Source organism: Talpa occidentalis, unplaced genomic scaffold, assembly GCF_014898055.3.
Source record: "Talpa occidentalis isolate TD23 unplaced genomic scaffold, MPIMG_talOcc4v2.1 talOcc4.10, whole genome shotgun sequence".
Taxonomy (NCBI): domain Eukaryota; kingdom Metazoa; phylum Chordata; class Mammalia; order Eulipotyphla; family Talpidae; genus Talpa; species Talpa occidentalis.
This window is the reverse complement of record NW_023600993.1, coordinates 7,110,658-7,128,251: the sequence shown is the minus strand read 5'-3', so window position 1 is coordinate 7,128,251 and position 17,594 is coordinate 7,110,658. Positions and strand designations below refer to the sequence as shown.

Sequence of the window (17,594 nt, the reverse complement as noted above, 5' to 3'; positions counted from 1 at the left end):
CTGTAAGAAACTTCTTTTTTCCACATGGGTATCTCATTCTTCCTACATTCCTAGAAGTTTTCTAAGTACTCAACTTCTTTTTGTGTAGGAGAAAAATGGAGTTGCTGCTAGTCTTAGCATTTAAACACAAAAACACAGAAATCATCAGGTTCTCTGACATTCTGCTTTCCATTTGGAACGAAATTTTAGTCATTTACTTTGAATATTGGGTTGCTTTGCCCACTTTGAGTCTTAGATATGAAGGAATCTTCACTTTGAACCATAACCATTGATATAAAAGATTTTTTGAAATTTTATAACCATGTTAAATGTATTCAGTTGTTTCCATTTAAGATTTTTGGAGTTGTAATTTTACTTATACTTTGGTTAGGGTAATTTTTTGGAGGGTTGGCATCCTGTTATTTGTTTGAATTTGCTGCATCTCTCTACTCTTTATAAGGTGTTATGAAATGTGTGTATGTCATAGTTTAGGTGAACTTAGGCATTTTATCATCATATTTAGTGATAATTGAAAACCAGTAATAATGGCATAGTTGAGAATAACCATTAAATAAAGATCTGTCTTTTCAAGTTCTCATTCAGAAAAAAATTTAACACTTTATGGTTTCATTATAATAATACTGAAGTTTTTATAGAGAGGATTTCCACTTTACTTATTAGAAGAGTCAGGATATTAAAACATTTCACACGGATATTTGAGAAATCAGTGGGCTAATAGATGTTAAATGCCTAACAAAGTGACTGCACTTAGTAGGTTCTTTTCAACCAGGGATATAAATGTAACGTAAGTTGTAATTAATCATGCTTACAGGGAATGAGAGTCACTGGTGCAGAGAAAAATTAGTATATGCCATAAGTTCTGCCCTGATCAGTTATTAAATATATTGAAAAGTGATGAGCAATTTGGAGAGTAATATGCAGTGTGGAAAGTTCACCAAAATGAAGCTTTATTCTTACATTGGTTATCTGGAAGCAATCAAATAGATTGGGAGAGATTGGCGAATGATAGCAAAATAATCTTTTTTCTTTGAAATGGTTCTCATTTTTTCAGGCCTTTTTTTCTTGCATTAATTCATTCTGAATTGTTCTTTTGTGTGTAGATTTTCTTAAAATTACATTATCTGAATGAAAGAGGGCAGTCTTAGGAGGCAGCTCTAATTTGTTTAGAACTTTGTGGCAAAGTTGAAGGCACCCTCAAAGTCTGCCTCTCTGCACCTGACATTCCTTCCCGAGGCTGCAGGACCCCTCCCTGTGAATAAGAGGAAAGGCTTGGCCAATTACTGGAGACAAAGCCGGACAGCTGCCGAGCCCTCCTGGGAGGAGTTTCCTTCTCTGAACAGAGTTAGTATAGTCAGGGGTTTGTTTGCAACCTCCTCCAGCAGATTATCTGACGTGCAGGTTGAGATGACGTGTTGGGGGCGGAGTGTTGCTCTTTGCTGGGTACCCCCTTCGCTGGGAGGGCTTTAGGATGGGAAGAATAGTTTCTGTTGCCAGTTTTCTATTTGGCAGATGCTTTCTAACCCGGTGCGCCACTCCTCTCACACCGACTGGAACATCAGGGCGGCCGCCTCCCCCCACCCCCACCTGGAGTCTCAGGTGGCACTGTGGCTACATCCTCGGCGGCATCCTTTGCTAATTACTTGGTGGAAAGGGAAGGGGTGGTCCTTCTGTCTGGACCCCTCATGGCTGACTCACAGGAAGTGCTTGCAGAGCTTGGCACTGGGTGAAGCAGCTCCAGGATTCTGCCCCTCCCAGCCTCGGCCAGCCCGCCCCTCTCCGACGACGTAGGCTTTGCGGTATCTCTCCATGGAACAATGAAGTGGTTCCAAGTTTTCTAAGTCTCCCGGCGAAATTCTTTGGACTTCAGTGACAGTCTTCAAAATGTTTTGCTACCGACTTTTTCAAAAGGCTGTTTTTTAAAAAAACCCTTCGTGGATTGCTTTGTCTGAAGATTACTCAAGGTGACCATGGTTCAGCGCTTTAGCCTCAGGAGGCAGCTATCCAAGGTGGGTAGCTTGGGTAGCTTTGTGTGTTTGTTTATGGGAAACTCTCGCTAGCTCCGGCATGGCTTCCTTTTTCTGTGCAACTGTTCTGTCAAGCCTGCCTTCCTTCAATGCTAAGGAGGGGCTGGGGGAGAAAACGCTGCCTTTTGTTCTTTCCTCTGACAGACACAAAGGTGTAGGACTGACTTCACTGGCAACCCCCGATTTTCTTCCCCTAAAATTAGACCTATCATCTGTGAATTTGGAGGAAGTTGTAGTTTGCTTCACAAATACAGTTTTCATAGGGTGTGTGTGAAAGAGAAAGAATACTGGGTTAAAAAAAGGGGGGCAGTTTCAGTCAGCAATTAATCTAGCAGCTTGTGGACCAAGATGAGAAGGGCTTATTGGTCTGTGTTATTAATGCTTTCACACAAAATTTAGTATTAAACTGGCTTTCCCCAGTGTAATACCTGATTGAACTCACGGGGGTTCAGTAAGCAAGACTCCTGTAAAAATGTTAGAATAAGTGGATGGTTGTGTTAAGAAACTTGCATACTTAATGGAATGAGTGTGTGAAAAGCAGCTCCTGGAAGGCTCACAAATCAATTTTTACAGAGTTATGCTTGAAAAATGGATTTCATGTGTATAGCTTTGGAGAAAAGTTTTTTTAGTCTAAGAAATTCAAACTTAAAATGAAAAGAAGGGCAGAATATTCTTTGATGAAAGACTGTTGATCTATGAATCAGGTCCTATCAGTGGGTAGCCCTCTCCACCCAGAGGTTGAGCTCTCTTTTTAGCTAGTGAAGAAACTAGCTGGGGAAGAGGCATGCTGAGAGTTGAGATTGATCTGGAAAACCGTTCTGTTCTTTAAATGCCTTAATTTGTAAAATGTAGTAGTCGATGGAAATTGTGTCACAGTTCACACCCCACAGACAGAATTTAAAACAAAAGGTAAGTCAGTAGCCTTTCTTCACTTCCTTGGTGGTTAATCAGAAATGTTAAATACAGAAAAGTGAAGGGAAAACCTGGGCTACCTCACTGGTGACCCTAGTGTAGAATTTGTGCAAAAGTGAGCAAAGTTCATGCCTCTGTCTCCAGGTCAAATTTCGTCTCTTGGTCCTCCAAGCCTAAAAGGGAATTTTCAGGGGTATTAAAATATATTTCCATGGACCCCCCTCCTTGCATTTTAAGGGTATGTATTGAGGGAATAAATTCTCCTAAAAGAATCATTTTTGTTCTCATTGAACAACCTCTAGTGTATGTATTCTCAAATATGTAGCATTTCAAAAGTAGAGTGAGCTAGGTGATAGTGATAATTTTCTAATAAGAAAACAACTGTATTCTGGGTATTTGTTATCAGTGTTTCTCTACCAATTTTAACTTTTCATTATATATTATATGAATGACTAATGCGGAAAGGACACTTCTGGAAAATTAGAAGCATATCTTTAATAAGAAGAAGAAATAAAAGGCACATTATATAAAACACTCAAAGAGATAGCTTCTTTTAAGTTCTTTTTCTCATACTGCTGTCCTCCATTTTAACGTGGTCCTGTCCTATACAGGATAGTCAGGACCAAATCTAAAGAAATTTGTTTTCTGTCAAGTGACTTTAAAATAGTAATGTTCAGTAATGAATTAAAAAAAATATTCTTATTGTTTCGGCCTGTATGGCAATGAAATACGAAGAAGCTGAATGGTTAATCGTGTTGATTTTTTTTTTTTTAATTGCAGTGAATGGCCTGTGTCTCTGTTCTGTCTTTTCAGCTAAATTCATGTTACCTGAGAACAGAGGACCTTACGGATCCCAGTGTATGACATTTCTGGCTCACAAAGTGAAATTGGCCTTTTGTAGGTCAAAAACAGTTGAATGATGGCAGTTCCATATGATTCTAATTTTAGTACACAGGTTTTTGTCAATAAGACATAATCTTCCAGAAGTATAGTCTTACCTTAATATGATCTCATATTCAAAAAAGCAATTTCCTGTTTTAACAGGAAGTGCTCATGTGATCTTTAAATTTTGTTGGAAGTTTTCTGAAAGAAATGTTTGCAGTGATATTAAACCTATTATCCTCAATCAATATATACTTTTTATCTTAAATTTGATAGTCGTGTTTACTTATACTGGATATTTCCCCTAGAATATGCAAACGATTCTTGTTAGGTTAATGGACGTTCACTTATGAACTAAGTGAAAAAGAGAAGTAAATTAAGATGCAGGTGAATTTAAAAATCTTCATTTTTAAAGGGAGATGTTCAGTGATTCTCTAACTAGATCTGTTAACCTGATTCCCAGAAAAATTCTTTTTCTTTGCCATTTTATTGTCTTTCTTTACAGTTTTCTCACATGTAACTTCAAGAATAATCCACTAAGGAGCAATTTTTCTTCTTGTCTTAAGTCCTCTGCATGAACCAACCAAAATAGCCTGTAACCTGCCAATACAAGCATTTAATTTAATTCTCTCAATGCTTCATTTAGTCAGGTGGTATCTGCTTCATTTTATTGTTAAAAAAAATCAGATTCAGAGAAATTAAGTCATTTGCCCAAGACTTATAGGAGGTAGAGTCAGGTTCAGACTTAGGTCTAACTCAAAACCCAGGGTTTTCTCACACCTCCTGCCTCTCTAAGTTGCTGTTGTTTTAATCATTCCATCATGGACTCTGATGCCTCTGCATATGTGTATCCGTCCTCACAGAAAACAGCATGGTAAATAACTTGGGTAACTTTCTAAGAGCCGCCCTTTCCCTTCCAGCTGACATTAGCGACCGATGGGCTTTGATGGGGTTTGAATTTATCAGTCAAACTTGTTAAGTGTTTCCCACAGCTGAAGTTGTTTTCTTTGGCTACAGAACCACCAGTTAATAAGACGGTTGATTTAATTTAAGTGCATGCATTTATATGAAACTTTAAACCGTGCTGCCTTTTAAAAAACTTACTTAGGAGAAAAATTTACAGTTAAGTTTCTGAAGTAACGTTTAAAGGATGAAATACATAAGTCCGACATTCAGAATTAAATTAAAGCTTGTGTTGGCAGGTTCCAGGCCGGTGTGGCTGGTTCACGCAGAGTGCTTTCCTCTCTCAGGCTCTGCTCTCTTTTCCTCTCTTGTCCCCAGTCTCTTGCAGGGGTGGTAGAGAACCTGGTTTCCCTTTTTAGAAACTTGAACTGTTTACAAGGTGATGGAAACTGAGGCGGTTTTGAGAAAATGGTCTTAAGATTATTTTAGTAAAATATCATTCCCTTTTATTTTGCTTTTGAGTGGTAATCATTCCCACAGTTGGCAATTTTAATGACTAGAAATAGGAGGTGTGGATTTCCCCCAGTTCTCTTGTTAATTTGTTGAGATAATTTAATTTAGATTTGTAAGAGGAATTGAAAATATTTTGTCTAAAAATGTTATTCTTGCCCTTTCAGCTTTTGATAGTGTTCTGTTATTTGGGATCATCATAAGAACCATAGGTTTAGAAAAGTATTGATCATAGTTTAAATTCCTACTAAAATTTTCACTTTTTCAAGAGTTGTTTCTGGGCCTCCCTGGTGGGCCAGGGGCTAAGTCTCAGCAGTATCATGCTATCGCCCGCCACTGCTGTATGAGTTAGATCCCCGGTCAGGGAGCTGACCCACATGGTGCAGCTTTTGAACTTTTACTTGATTTCGTTCAGGTTTATGACCTGTGATAATAAATGTGGCTGATTTCATCTTTTTTTTTCTTAATTGTGTTCTTACCAGTGAAAGGAATGGGAATCTCTCCTTTTCATCTTAAGTAATTAAGGTCTTTTTTTTTAATTTATTTTTTTATTTTTATTATTATTATTTATTTATTTTTTTTTAATACAAGCACTGGGTATAGTCAGAAGCGCGGGAGGGTGAGAGAATTCACCAGAGCCAGAGCGGGGAGCAGAGCAGGCAGAAGGACTGAAGTACACTGCTGAGGGGAGCAGCGGGCAGCAGGGGAGGTCAGCGCGCCATGTGGGACCCTCCTCCGGTGGCTGGGGAGCAGCTGGGGATTGAACCGGCGCTGCAGAGGCTGCGGGCAGCTTCGCAACCCAGCGCTCTACCGCTGCGCCACCGGGGAGGCCCAGTAATCAAGGTCTTTTAAAAAAATATTTTGATGGCTAGAGTGGTAAATCCATATATATATAACCACAGTGTTTTAAAAACAGTATTGTGAGCACTTCTAACGATAAATACTGTATGGGTACTGTGAAGTAGTACTCTATAAACAATCAAATATATGAGCACCAGTAGTGGATATTACTTTTAAGTAATAGAAACATATGCAACATTTCTTTTGTGTGCTGTTTTTAATTTTCTGTAAGAGCTTCAGTCACTGACTAGCTTCATACTTGGAAACATGATGTTTTATGTTTTTATTTTGTAGCATTAAATTTTACTGCTCCCGGGACTCCCCGGTGGCGCAGCGGTTGAGTGCTGGGTTGCGAAGCTGCCTGCAGCCTCTGCAGCGCCAGTTCGATCCCTGGCCACTGGGCGAGGGTCCCACATGGCGCGCAGACCTCTCCTGCTGCCGGCTACTCCCCTCAGCAGTGTACTCCGTCACTCTGCCTGCTCTGCTCTCCCCTCTGGCTCTGGTGAATTCTCTCACCCTCCTGCACTTCTGACTGTACCCTGTGCTTGTATAAATAAATAAATAAATCTTTAAATAAATAAATAAATTTTACTGTTCTCTGTTAAATCATTCACTCACTTTTAGAATGCTTAAATCAGGTAGTAGTGTCATCAGCATTTTGGGATCATTTTGATATGTCACCCAACCAAAATAAGAGGACTGAAAGTAGGAAGATTCTTTCTGTTACTTCAGATGAGACCCTTAGTAAGATTAATTTCATATATGTAGATGTGAAAATAGGTTAAGGAATAGAGAACATCTTTCCTCTTCAAATATATTTCCAATAATAGGCTTAAATAGAGAAACTGATTAAGAAATATATTACTCTGAAATGCTTTTGTAATGTTGATGGCAGTTTAAATTTTAAAAATGACATTATTGACTTTAGATCTGAGCGAATATGCTGCCCAGAAAAAATAGGTAATTCTCCGTGGAAATGTGTTACTTTTTTGTTTTTATGTACACAACTATCTGTTGGTATTGATTTGAGTTATTTTCCTGAAAGAAGGGAAATTACTAAATCTCTCAATTAGATGGTTCTTTGAAGCTGGAGTATGTTTACAAAGGACTGTTAATTTTGAAGATCAGTGCGTCTACTAGACTTCCTGAAAGTGCATTGAAACTATACAGCACTGTATTAATTTAAGAATTTAAGGTGATGGTATTTTCATCACTGTCACTCTGCAAGTATTTTTTTTTTAAATGACTGTTTTTTTAAAACTATACTTTAAAACACATACACACATCTTCCTCTTTTTCTTTTAGCATATATTGGCTATCAATAGTGATTGCCTTTAGGAAAAGAATCTGGGAGGTTGGATTGGCTGTGGGAGGGAGATTTACTTCTTAAAATTATTTACCATTTATGTACACTTTTATTAATAATAACCCAGTTAAATGTATTAAAAATTCACAATACAGAAGTGATTTTAGGCTCATTATTTTTCAGGGGAAACCATTGCTGATAGTTTACTTAAAGGTTAGTGGTTGAAAGATGGTACTCTTTTGGGTTTGATACTTTCTTCCAACCATCTATGTTATTTATTTATTTTTAAGATTTATTTATTCATGCATACAAGAACCGGGGTACAGGCTAGATGCGCAGGAGGGTGAGAGGATTCACCAGAGACAGAGTGGGGAACAGAACAGGCAGACTGACTGAAATACACTGCTGAGGGGAATAGCAGGCGAGACAGGAGAGGTCTGCTGCACCATGTGGGACCCTCGCCGGCCAGCCGGGATCAAACCGGCGCTGCAGAGGCTGCGGACAGCTTCACAGTGCTGCGCTCAACTTGCCTGCGCCACCAGGAGAGGCCCCAACCATCAATGTTATTTACAAATTTAAAATAACCTTTGTGTGTAACATTTAACATTTGTAGTACAGAATCACTAACCCTTTAAAAATTCTTTATGTGAAACTCTTTGGGGGGTAAGTTAAACTTACTATCCTAAAGCACATGGTGTAAAAGTAGGAACATACTTTACTTGTTAAATCTGCAGCTAGAAGTTGCATGCAGTGCTTAATAATTTGAAATATTCTAATTTGTTCTTAATTACTTTGGCTTATGAGAGAAAAGGAAAAGAAGTAGTTACCCTTCTGAACATCCTGGGGTTAGTTAGGACTTATCCTCCTCTGTACATGTGGACCTATAACAAGGTACAACTGCAAAAATACGTTGAATAAGGAGAAAGCAATGCAACTGGAATTTGCCTTGTGATAGCACAGGAAATCTCCATTTAATTTCATTCTGTTCCAGCAAATGTTTTGTAAGCAGCAGATCATTTTGTCCATCTTTACTGGAAATTTAGTGTTTGAGAAGAATCCGTCTTTAAAAGCCTGTGGTGTCTAAAATAAAAAATGTAGTAAACATTTCATTGGTTTGCCTTTCTTTTAATAAAATTTATCTCAAAGTTGTCACTGAAATTAAGTAAATCATGATTGGCTCTGTAACTTTAGAGAAGTAACTTGACTTCTCCAGCTTTCTCCTCATCTGAAAAGCATTATTTAGGCTCCTTTAGAGAAGTAAATTTATGTCATGATCTCTTGTGTGTGGGCCCAGGTTATAGTCCTAAAAAAGTGACTTTAGATCACCAACATTGGAGAAAACATCGTGCCAAGGGGAATCTAATTTTCTACAGTTGTTCTTAGCAAAAGTAAACAAATTTTCATGACTTTAATGGACAGGCTTGGAGTTTAGTTTTTCAGCCAGCTCTCAATAATTCAAATTTGAGGGCCTCCCTGGTAGTGCAGAAGGTTGAGTGCAGCACTGTGAACTGTCCGCAGCCTCTGCAGCGCGGGTTCTATTCCCAGCCAGCCAGAGAGATACGCACATGGTGCGGTAGACTTCTCCTATCTGGCCCGCTGCTCCCCTCATCAGTGTCTTTGGTCCATCTGCCTGTTCTGTTCCCCACTCTATCTCTGGTGAATCCTCTCACCCTCCCACGCCTCTGGACTGTACCCCAGTTCTTGTATAAATAAAAATAAATCTTTAAGAAAAAAAGTCAAATTTGAGAATAGCAAGTAAATGTAGTGAGTTAGTCATGTACTTTATCAAGTCTGGAGAGTGAGAAGAGATGCATTTCTTCTGCTTCCTCCTTTTCAGGAGAAAATTTGAAATTTCTTTATGAAAACAGACATTCCTTACATTTCCTTACAAGGAAATTATCCTTAGACACAGCAGATTTTTCTTCATTTGATGGTATATTGAAACTCAAGCCCCTTTTCTTAATCTTCAGGAAAACTTTATCACAATTGGGGATGTAAGACACATAAAAAGCTAAAATAAGCTCTCTATTTTTATGAAATTAATATATATTTCAAGGAAAGAATTAAGTCTTCCTTTGGGCCTGAGGTGGGCTTGAACGGCTCTATAGAGGAAGTGGGGTATTAGCTGGAACTAACTGATTTGGATCAATGATTCTCAACTGTTCTTACCCCCATAACCCCCGCATACCTCAAGGTGACTTAGGTTGAAGATGGTAGTGCAATTTGATGTACTGGAGCCCCTTCCTTTGCAAAACATTGATATAGATAGATGGAGTCCAGGAGGAAAAATATTCCAAGAAGGGGGCAAGGTCACCAGATAGAATTTCATTGGAAGGGAGAAGGATATCATGAGCAATAATCTCTTCTTCTTAACGAGTTGTAATATAAACTTCCTTTCAAAATGTAACCTAAGAATGAGTTTATATTTTCTCTGGGCCTATTTTACCAAGGTAATGGAGCTGGCAACCTAAATGTCTTAACGTCTATGAATAGAGGGGTGAATTTAGGAGACTGTCTTCTAGATAATATATATAGATTTTTTAACATTACTTTTTAGTGTGTGGAATTTTAACTACAAATTCTTAATGTATGTGTCTAACATTCTTCCCTTTCTTGAAACCATTTGAAGATAAATATTGAAACAATACAGACAACACCTAAATGTAATTATCTTTTTTTTTTTTTTTTTGGTGGAATGAGAGATACAGAGAGAGAAACAGACACAGGTGCACAATTAGAAACAATTTCTCTTTGGACACATTCGGAAATATGACCCAGTTTATCCTGTATCTACTGGTAAATGGTTACTTGAGTTTTGAGTCTTAACAAATGATGTTATTTATCACTGTAGATAACATCAAACTATTGGTACTTAAAGAAAATTTAGAGCATATAATGTAAATTATATGTATAGTCTAACTTCAAGAGAACTTGTAACATAGTAAATGACAGTTTACTATTTGTCTTTTACTCTTTTTTTTTTTAAGATTATTTATGCATAAAAGAGCAGGGGTGCAGGCTAGAGATGCAGGGGAATACTCTAGAGAGGATTCACCAGAGACAGAGTGGGTTGCAGAACAGGCAGATCTATTGAAATACACTGCTGAGGGGTGCAGCGGGCCAGGTAGGAGAGGTCTGCTGGCCATGTGGGCCACCTTCCTGGGTGGGGATCAAACTGCAGTGGCTGCGGATAGCTGGATAGCTTCATAGTGCTGCGACTTAACCCCTTGTACCACCAGGGAGGCCCCTCTTTTCCTTTATTCTTTTTTTTTTTTTAAAGATTTATTTATTTATACAAGCACTGGGTACAGTCAGAAGCGCGGGAGGGTGAGAGAATTCACCAGAGCCAGAGCGGGGAGCAGAACAGGCAGACTGACTGACGAAATACATTGCTGAGGGGAGCAGCGGGTGAGATAGGAAGGGTCTGCACGCCATGTGGGACCCTCGCCGGGGGCCGGGGATCGAACCGGCGCTGCAGAGGCTGCGGGCAGCCTCGCAGCGCAGCGCTCAACTGCAAGTGGCAAGTCTTTTCCTTTATTCTTAACACTCTAGCTAAACCAGGGGAGACCCTTTTCCTTTATTCTTAACACTCTAGCTAAACCCTTCCTTGATGTTGTTCAGATGTTCCACAGTTCTGTCTCAGGTGCTTTGCAATTCTTCACTCTGCCTGGAAAGCTTTTTTTCTAGATATCTGCATGGCTTGCTCTCCTAAATCCTGGGGGTCTCAGCTCAAAGACTGCTCTTCCATCAAGGCTTTGACTATTTTCCTTAAAATAGCAAACCACTCACTGCACACACACATTTCCCCCATTCTCCTTATCTTTTTCTCACTTCCTTCCCCCTCCCATATATTTATCATCGTCTAATGTACTATATATTTTGTAGTTATTATTCCCTAGCGCCCCCCCAAAAAAACCCACCCTTATGATAAGAACATTTGTCTTTTGTTTACCTCTATATCCAGGAACATAGAGTGGTGTCTGGTGCTTAATAAATATGTGTTTCATGAATGAATCTGAGTATAAAGAATTATCAAAAAGTAGCTGGTCTCAGTGTCACTACTTTCTTCCTTCTCTCTCCACACTGCTGCTTCTGTCTTTACGTCAGGTTCCTTCTAATCTCCCTTCTGCTACAGAGTAATCTCATATCCAATAAGACTTGCCACTTAGTAGCCATGAAATATTTGTTGAATCTTTCTGAAATGCAAAGGTCTTGCTAATATTACATTCTTTCCCAGGTATTAGAAAAGTCTAAAAGTTAGAAATGGTAATAAATTGGCAATCTCACTCTGATTCTTTTTTTTTTTTTAAATAGAGGCATGTTTTATTTATTTATTTATTATATTTGTTTGTTTTTGTTTATACAAGCACTGGGTACAGTCAGAAGCGCGGGAGGGTGAGAGAATTCACCAGAGCCAGAGTGGGGAGCAGAGCAGGCAGAAGGACTGAAGTACACTGCTGAGGGGAGCAGCGGGTGGCAGGAGAGGTCTGCGCACCATGTGGGATCCTCCTCCGGTGGCCGGGGAGCAGCCGGGGATCGAACCGGCGCCACAGAGGCCGCGGGCAGCTTCGCAACCCAGCGCTCAACCGCTGCGCCACCGGGGAGGCCCTCACTCTGATTCTTGAATTACAGGTATCCGTATTTCATCTTGATGTGATGAAAGAGCCCAGAAGTAGAGACTGAGAGTTCTATTCTGTGTGATTTCATATAAATACTAATTTCTCTTTTCTTCAATTCCTGAATCTTAAAATGGCACAATATTTACTCATTCTACCTCATAGAAACAAGTAAACAGTGGATGTGAGTATGCTTGGAATGGTATTTCAGACTCTTAAATACAATATTTCAGACCACATCTTGCAACTATGAGTAATGTTAAAGGGTTAAGACCACTAAAGTGACACCAGTTCATTTTTTTCTGCTTGGGTGCCTCTTGAAAAATAGAGAACCCCCTCTAATACATAAAGTTCTGTATCAAGGGGTGATAACCCACCACCTTTAAAAAGTGCTATATTTATGGGGGGAAAAGCCACGAAATAAAAATGCTAGAGCTATTTTATTAGAAACTTTTCTATTCTGACTGCATTTTTCTTTTTTTTAAGATTTATTTCTATTTATTTATGCATACAACATCTGGAGTGTAGGCCAGAGATGTGTGCGTGTGGCGGTGTGTGGGGGGTGGGGGCAGTGAGAGGATTCACCAGAGACAGAGTGGGGAGGAGAACAGGCAGATCTACTGAAATACACTGGTGAGGAGAGCAGCAGGCAAAACAGGAGAGGTCTGGGGGCCATGTGGGTCAGCTCCCTGGCCGGGGATTGAATTCATACTGCAGTGGCTGTGGATTGCTTCATAGTGCTGAGACTTAACCCCTTGCACCACAAGGGAGGCCCTTGGGTCCACTTTTAAATATATCTAAATTTTGCCTGTTTCTGGTCTCTTCTACTGTCCTCTTTTACCTGTGTTTTTGCATTAACCGCCTAACTAGTCTCCAGCATCCACTCTTGCCCCTCTAGAGTTTATTCTTATCACATTGTCTTCAAGGCCTTATACAGTCTGTCTCTCCATTTACTCTCTGATGTCATTTCTCTCCCCTTGTTCTACTGTAGCCACACTGACCCCCTTGATGTTCCTGAAATATACTAGGCATACTCCTCCCTCAGAATCTTTGCAGTGTACTTTACCCTCTGCCTGGAACACTCTTCCGATAGCAACATCATTCTGCTCATTGCTTTTAAGTCTTTCCTTAAATATCTTCTCAGATCTCAGCGAGATTGTCCCTGAACTCTCTAAAATATAAAATAACATGTACTTTTGCTTTATTTTTTATCCCCAGAATTTATTGTCTTCTAATATACTGTATAACTAATGCACTATGTAACTTATTTATTTTGTCCTCTCCTAAAAGTTTAAACCCTTGGAAAGTTATGTTTTATTAATGTACCCCTAGCACCTAGAGTATAGTAGATGCTTAGTTCCTGTTTATTTAATACATAAATGAATCATTTATTTGAAAAAAATGGAAGGAGAGAAAGGAGCCATCCTGCTTAGAACATAATATTCCATGAGCATTGTGTTTTGTTATTGAACAGGAATCTTATTTGACTTTTTTTTTTAAGTGATTTTATTATTTCCCTTGTATTTAACCAAAATAAAACTGACCTTTTGTCGAGTATTTTTTTTAGCTTTGTCGTAAATCCCTAGAGATTTCTTCTGACAACAAGAAAAATCAAAGTGACCCTCATCTCTTATCAGCTTAATCCTATGAATTAGGGCTAAACGTAGATATATAAAATGGGATTTCAGTATTTCTTACAACTCTGATTTTAGTTAAACACAATAGATATTAACATGAAAGTATTTTGTTTAGGTGGGTAATGTCAGATACCTTAAGCAGCTTAAATTCTACCTGAAAAGACAATACATAAAAGAAGATAAAGCAAAATTTTGTTTAATTGTGAGTAAATACTGGAGCTCTGAGAACTTAAAGAGGGAAAGGTAAGCTAGGAGATCTTGAGAGTAGATGGACTTTAAAGATAGAAAGGCAGAAAGCCAGTAAGAGGAGAGGAAACAAGGAATCAGTTGAAAAATTATTGAGAATTATTTGCATTATCCCTAGAACCTGCAAGTTTCTCACCTCTTGTTTGTTGAATGAATGAATGAATGTTATTATGTGATCATGCTTGTCCAACATAATTAGCAAATAAAGCTTGGTCATTGACAAAGAAAATATACAAAGAGTTTGATGAAGCTATGTCTGGGGTGACAGGAGAGAGATTACAGAGTGGTTTGGTTAAGTGTTAATAATTAAGCTCATGTTCTCAAATAGAAGAAAACCCATGATAAAAATTGTATCTGAGGTTTTGTCTATGCTTACAGCTCTTCCCAATAGAACTTTCTGCAAAGATGGAATGTATTTGTATTTGTGCTGCCCAGTATAACATTCATTAGCCGCATGTGATATTTGAGCACTTGAACTGCAGGCTAATGTTACTGAGGAACTGAATTTTTATTTTTATTTAATTTAAATTTAATTTTAATTTAAATAGCCACCTGTAGTTAGTGCAAGAGGATCTTGGGTGGTTTGAAAGGTAAACAGTAGGATTGTAAGAACAAGTATTAGACTTTTTAGAGTAATCCAGCCATGAACGGTGAAATTACAAAAAGGACTGTCCCATTACTTGAAGGGAGGGATCAACAGAATTTAATGAAAATCAGATGAAAGAAGGAAGATTCAAAATTTGCATTTGAATGATGCAATTATAATGGGGATCAGATTGCATAATGAGGAATCAAATTATTAAGGAACTAGGACATTTGGGGCAAGTTAAAGGGTGATTTGTTGACTTCGATAAAAGTTGAAGTTTGGTTATATTACATCTTTGGTGAAGATAGAATGGCTAGGTAGAGAGATTTTGAATTTGAATATATAGAATTTGGGGTTTGGTTATGGTGGTAATACTAGCTTAAAGATGATGCTTGAAGTCATAAATGTAATGGTTTGGATGAAATAGAGGAATGGAGGTGGTGATTAGTGTCAGGTCTCCGCTGACCCCTTCAGTTTGCTGCTTTTCACATTATGTTGACAAAACAAAGTCCAATTGATAAATTTATAATTTCAGTAGAGTAAGCTAGATAACAGTGATAAGAAAGTGATATATGGGTGGGAAAATGGAATTCCTAAGTAGGGGTAGCTTCTTTAAGAAGCCTGGCAGAGAAAAAGAGGGATCGAAATGAGAAGCAGTTGGAGAGTAAAACCAGTTGTTGTTTTTTTCATTCCAGAAGTATGATTAAATAAATTATTCTGGCATGTGAGGCAGGGGATAAAAGAGACAAAAGTTGCATTATCTTTCTCTTGTGATGCTTAGGAAGAGTTAGTTATTGACTCAAGATTGTAGGATATTTCATTAGTAAAACCAGAAGTAATCTTTACAAATACTGAAAATACCCATTGGCCAGTGAATGTGTGTATCCAGAAAAAGAGTTGTGCTTTCCTGTACATTATTCTATGTGGATTTAAAATGTGGATTGTTGCTGTGATTGACATTTCACTTGGTAAGATAAGACTTCATAATATTTCCTGTTGTCCTGTCCACTTGATCTGCTAAGGTACAGAAGGAATTTACAGAGGCATTATCTTAAGCATGAAAACTTTTTTTAAAATATAACTTTTAATTACTTAACCACAGCATAGGAGGGTATCTGCCATAATAGTAAAGAACCAACTATTCTGTAACTACTGTGTGCCACAGTATCTCCATTATAGCTCAAAGCTGGAAGTTTCCCTGATTCCCCCCTCCCCCAAAGTACCACAGATGATACGTTTTTACATCTTTAAAATATGATGTCATATTGGAAAGAGAATTTTTAGTGAAATGGTGAGTACAGATGATGAGACTGCAACCTGGGGGAAGAATTTAAGATTGTTAAAGACTCAGATTGTTTATACGGTTATCAGGAAAAAATGATCTGAAAGAGTCTTCCTCAGCTTTAGACCTGTGTGGAAATTAAATGTTAAAATGTAAGCGATCTTTTAATTTTATAATGATGCTTTAGAAGTACCATCTGACAGTGGAGTATAATGCTACCAATTACTTTTTGGTGTTTAATTTTTGCAACCAGCACATTTCTGAGGGCACATGCTCACGCTTAGTTGATTTCCTGCTACTAGGTGGTCTCCATATTATGACGAAAAATGTTGTGCTTTGCCTGTAAGTCATTGAATTCTGAATGAATTGTCAAATCCAGATATATTTACTTTATGCTCGATTCTCAGAAGACAAAAAAACGAAACAATTCTGTTAGAACTGAGTGGGCTATTACAATTTTTTTTTAAAGGGAACATACTACTTGAGAAAGTGGGATTTTTCTAACAGTTTTGCTGCTTTATAGAGATCATTTATTATGAAAGTCTACCTATCCTGAAGGCAGAAAATTGTAGAGTATCTTTAACCTTACTCCATCCGTGAATAAGCAAAGACACATGTACAGTTGTGTAGTGATACAATCATGATTAGTATTTCACTGTCTTTCCGATTTCATGCTCATTTTGCCATAATGTTAAAGGAAAACTTTGTTCTTTGTTTAAATATTGAATTTATTAGTTTCTATATTCCAGATCCAGTCTGTTAAGTATTCCACTAAATAGACTTTACCTGAGCATGTTCAGAAACTTAAGTGCTATATTTTGCTTTTAGAATATTTCAGCTTAGAAAAATGTGTCTTGTTTACTTTTTGCTTGCTAAGCTTGTGTGACTGGTAAAAGGACTTTAGCCCTGCTTCCCACATAGTCTGGACAAAAGAACTAGCAGTCTGTTAGAGAAGAACAAAAGAGAAGCGAGGGAAATAATTTTCCTTTGGCCATAAGATATCACTGGAGCCTTGATCGCAACAACCAAAGTAGAGGGAAATCAATGAAAAGTAGTGTGTGCTAGTAGGAAAGTGGCATTTTGGCTGGGGGTTGGATTGCATGGCATGCAGAATAAAGGTTCCCATTGGTCAGTGGTATTTCAGCTTCATGTTCCCATTGGAATTTAAGTGAGAAATATTCTGGCATTTTTCTCTTGTTCAGCGTTTCTTCTGTCCTATCAGCTCAGGATACTGTTGTTCTTTATTTTAAAACAGGCAGCCTCTTTGCTCTCATAGGGATAACCAGAGAATATAATCTAACAAGATAAAAGAACAGAAAGTGAGATATAATAGAACTGTGATACTGTACTTTTAACCTTTCTAATTTTAGAAAATTCAAGAAGTTTTGTTCTGCAATAAGATATGTTAAAGGCCCTTGTGTTTTGAGGGGGAAGGCCCATATGTGGTCTTCTCTCTGAGTCATAACTCAGAGGGACTGAGTAGCTAAATAAATAACTGGCTCTGAAGTGAGTCTGTTAAACTTAAGGTCACTTAAATGCTTCTGTGCTATGCTGAAACCAAACTGGAATCTTGGAAAAAACCTTGAGACGGTGTTTCTCAGTAATTCCCCATGAAGAACCCATCTCTTGCTTATTTTAGTATTCCCAAAACAGTTTGATCTTTAATCCCCTAGGAAGATTACTGTTGATTGCTGTAGTATGCTGGCATTTTTTGCACGTTTTCATCAGTAAAGGGGAAGTCATCTTATAGTAGTAGTGATTTATTGAGTGCTTTTTGTGTTGCAGACATTGTACTCAGCAATTCATGAACAAGATCTTATTTAATCCTCTCAGCAGTAGTGATAATTAAG

The 17,594-nt window shown here is 38.1% G+C and overlaps 1 protein-coding gene across 12 annotated transcripts in view; it reads left to right on the top strand.

Annotated features, from left to right (window-relative positions):
* The window catches only part of TMCC1 (transmembrane and coiled-coil domain family 1), a 131,624-nt gene that overhangs the window by 47,629 nt on the left and 66,401 nt on the right, over positions 1-17,594 (top strand). The window contains exon 1 of one of the 12 annotated variants that reach the window (XM_037523322.2): positions 560-2,006. The exons of the other annotated variants lie outside the window; for them this stretch is intronic. Coding sequence (XP_037379219.1) covers positions 1,968-2,006 — 39 coding nt within the window. The 5' untranslated portion in view covers positions 560-1,967. Of the gene's footprint in view, positions 1-559; positions 2,007-17,594 lie in introns of those variants that run through there. 12 annotated transcript variants of the gene reach the window in all.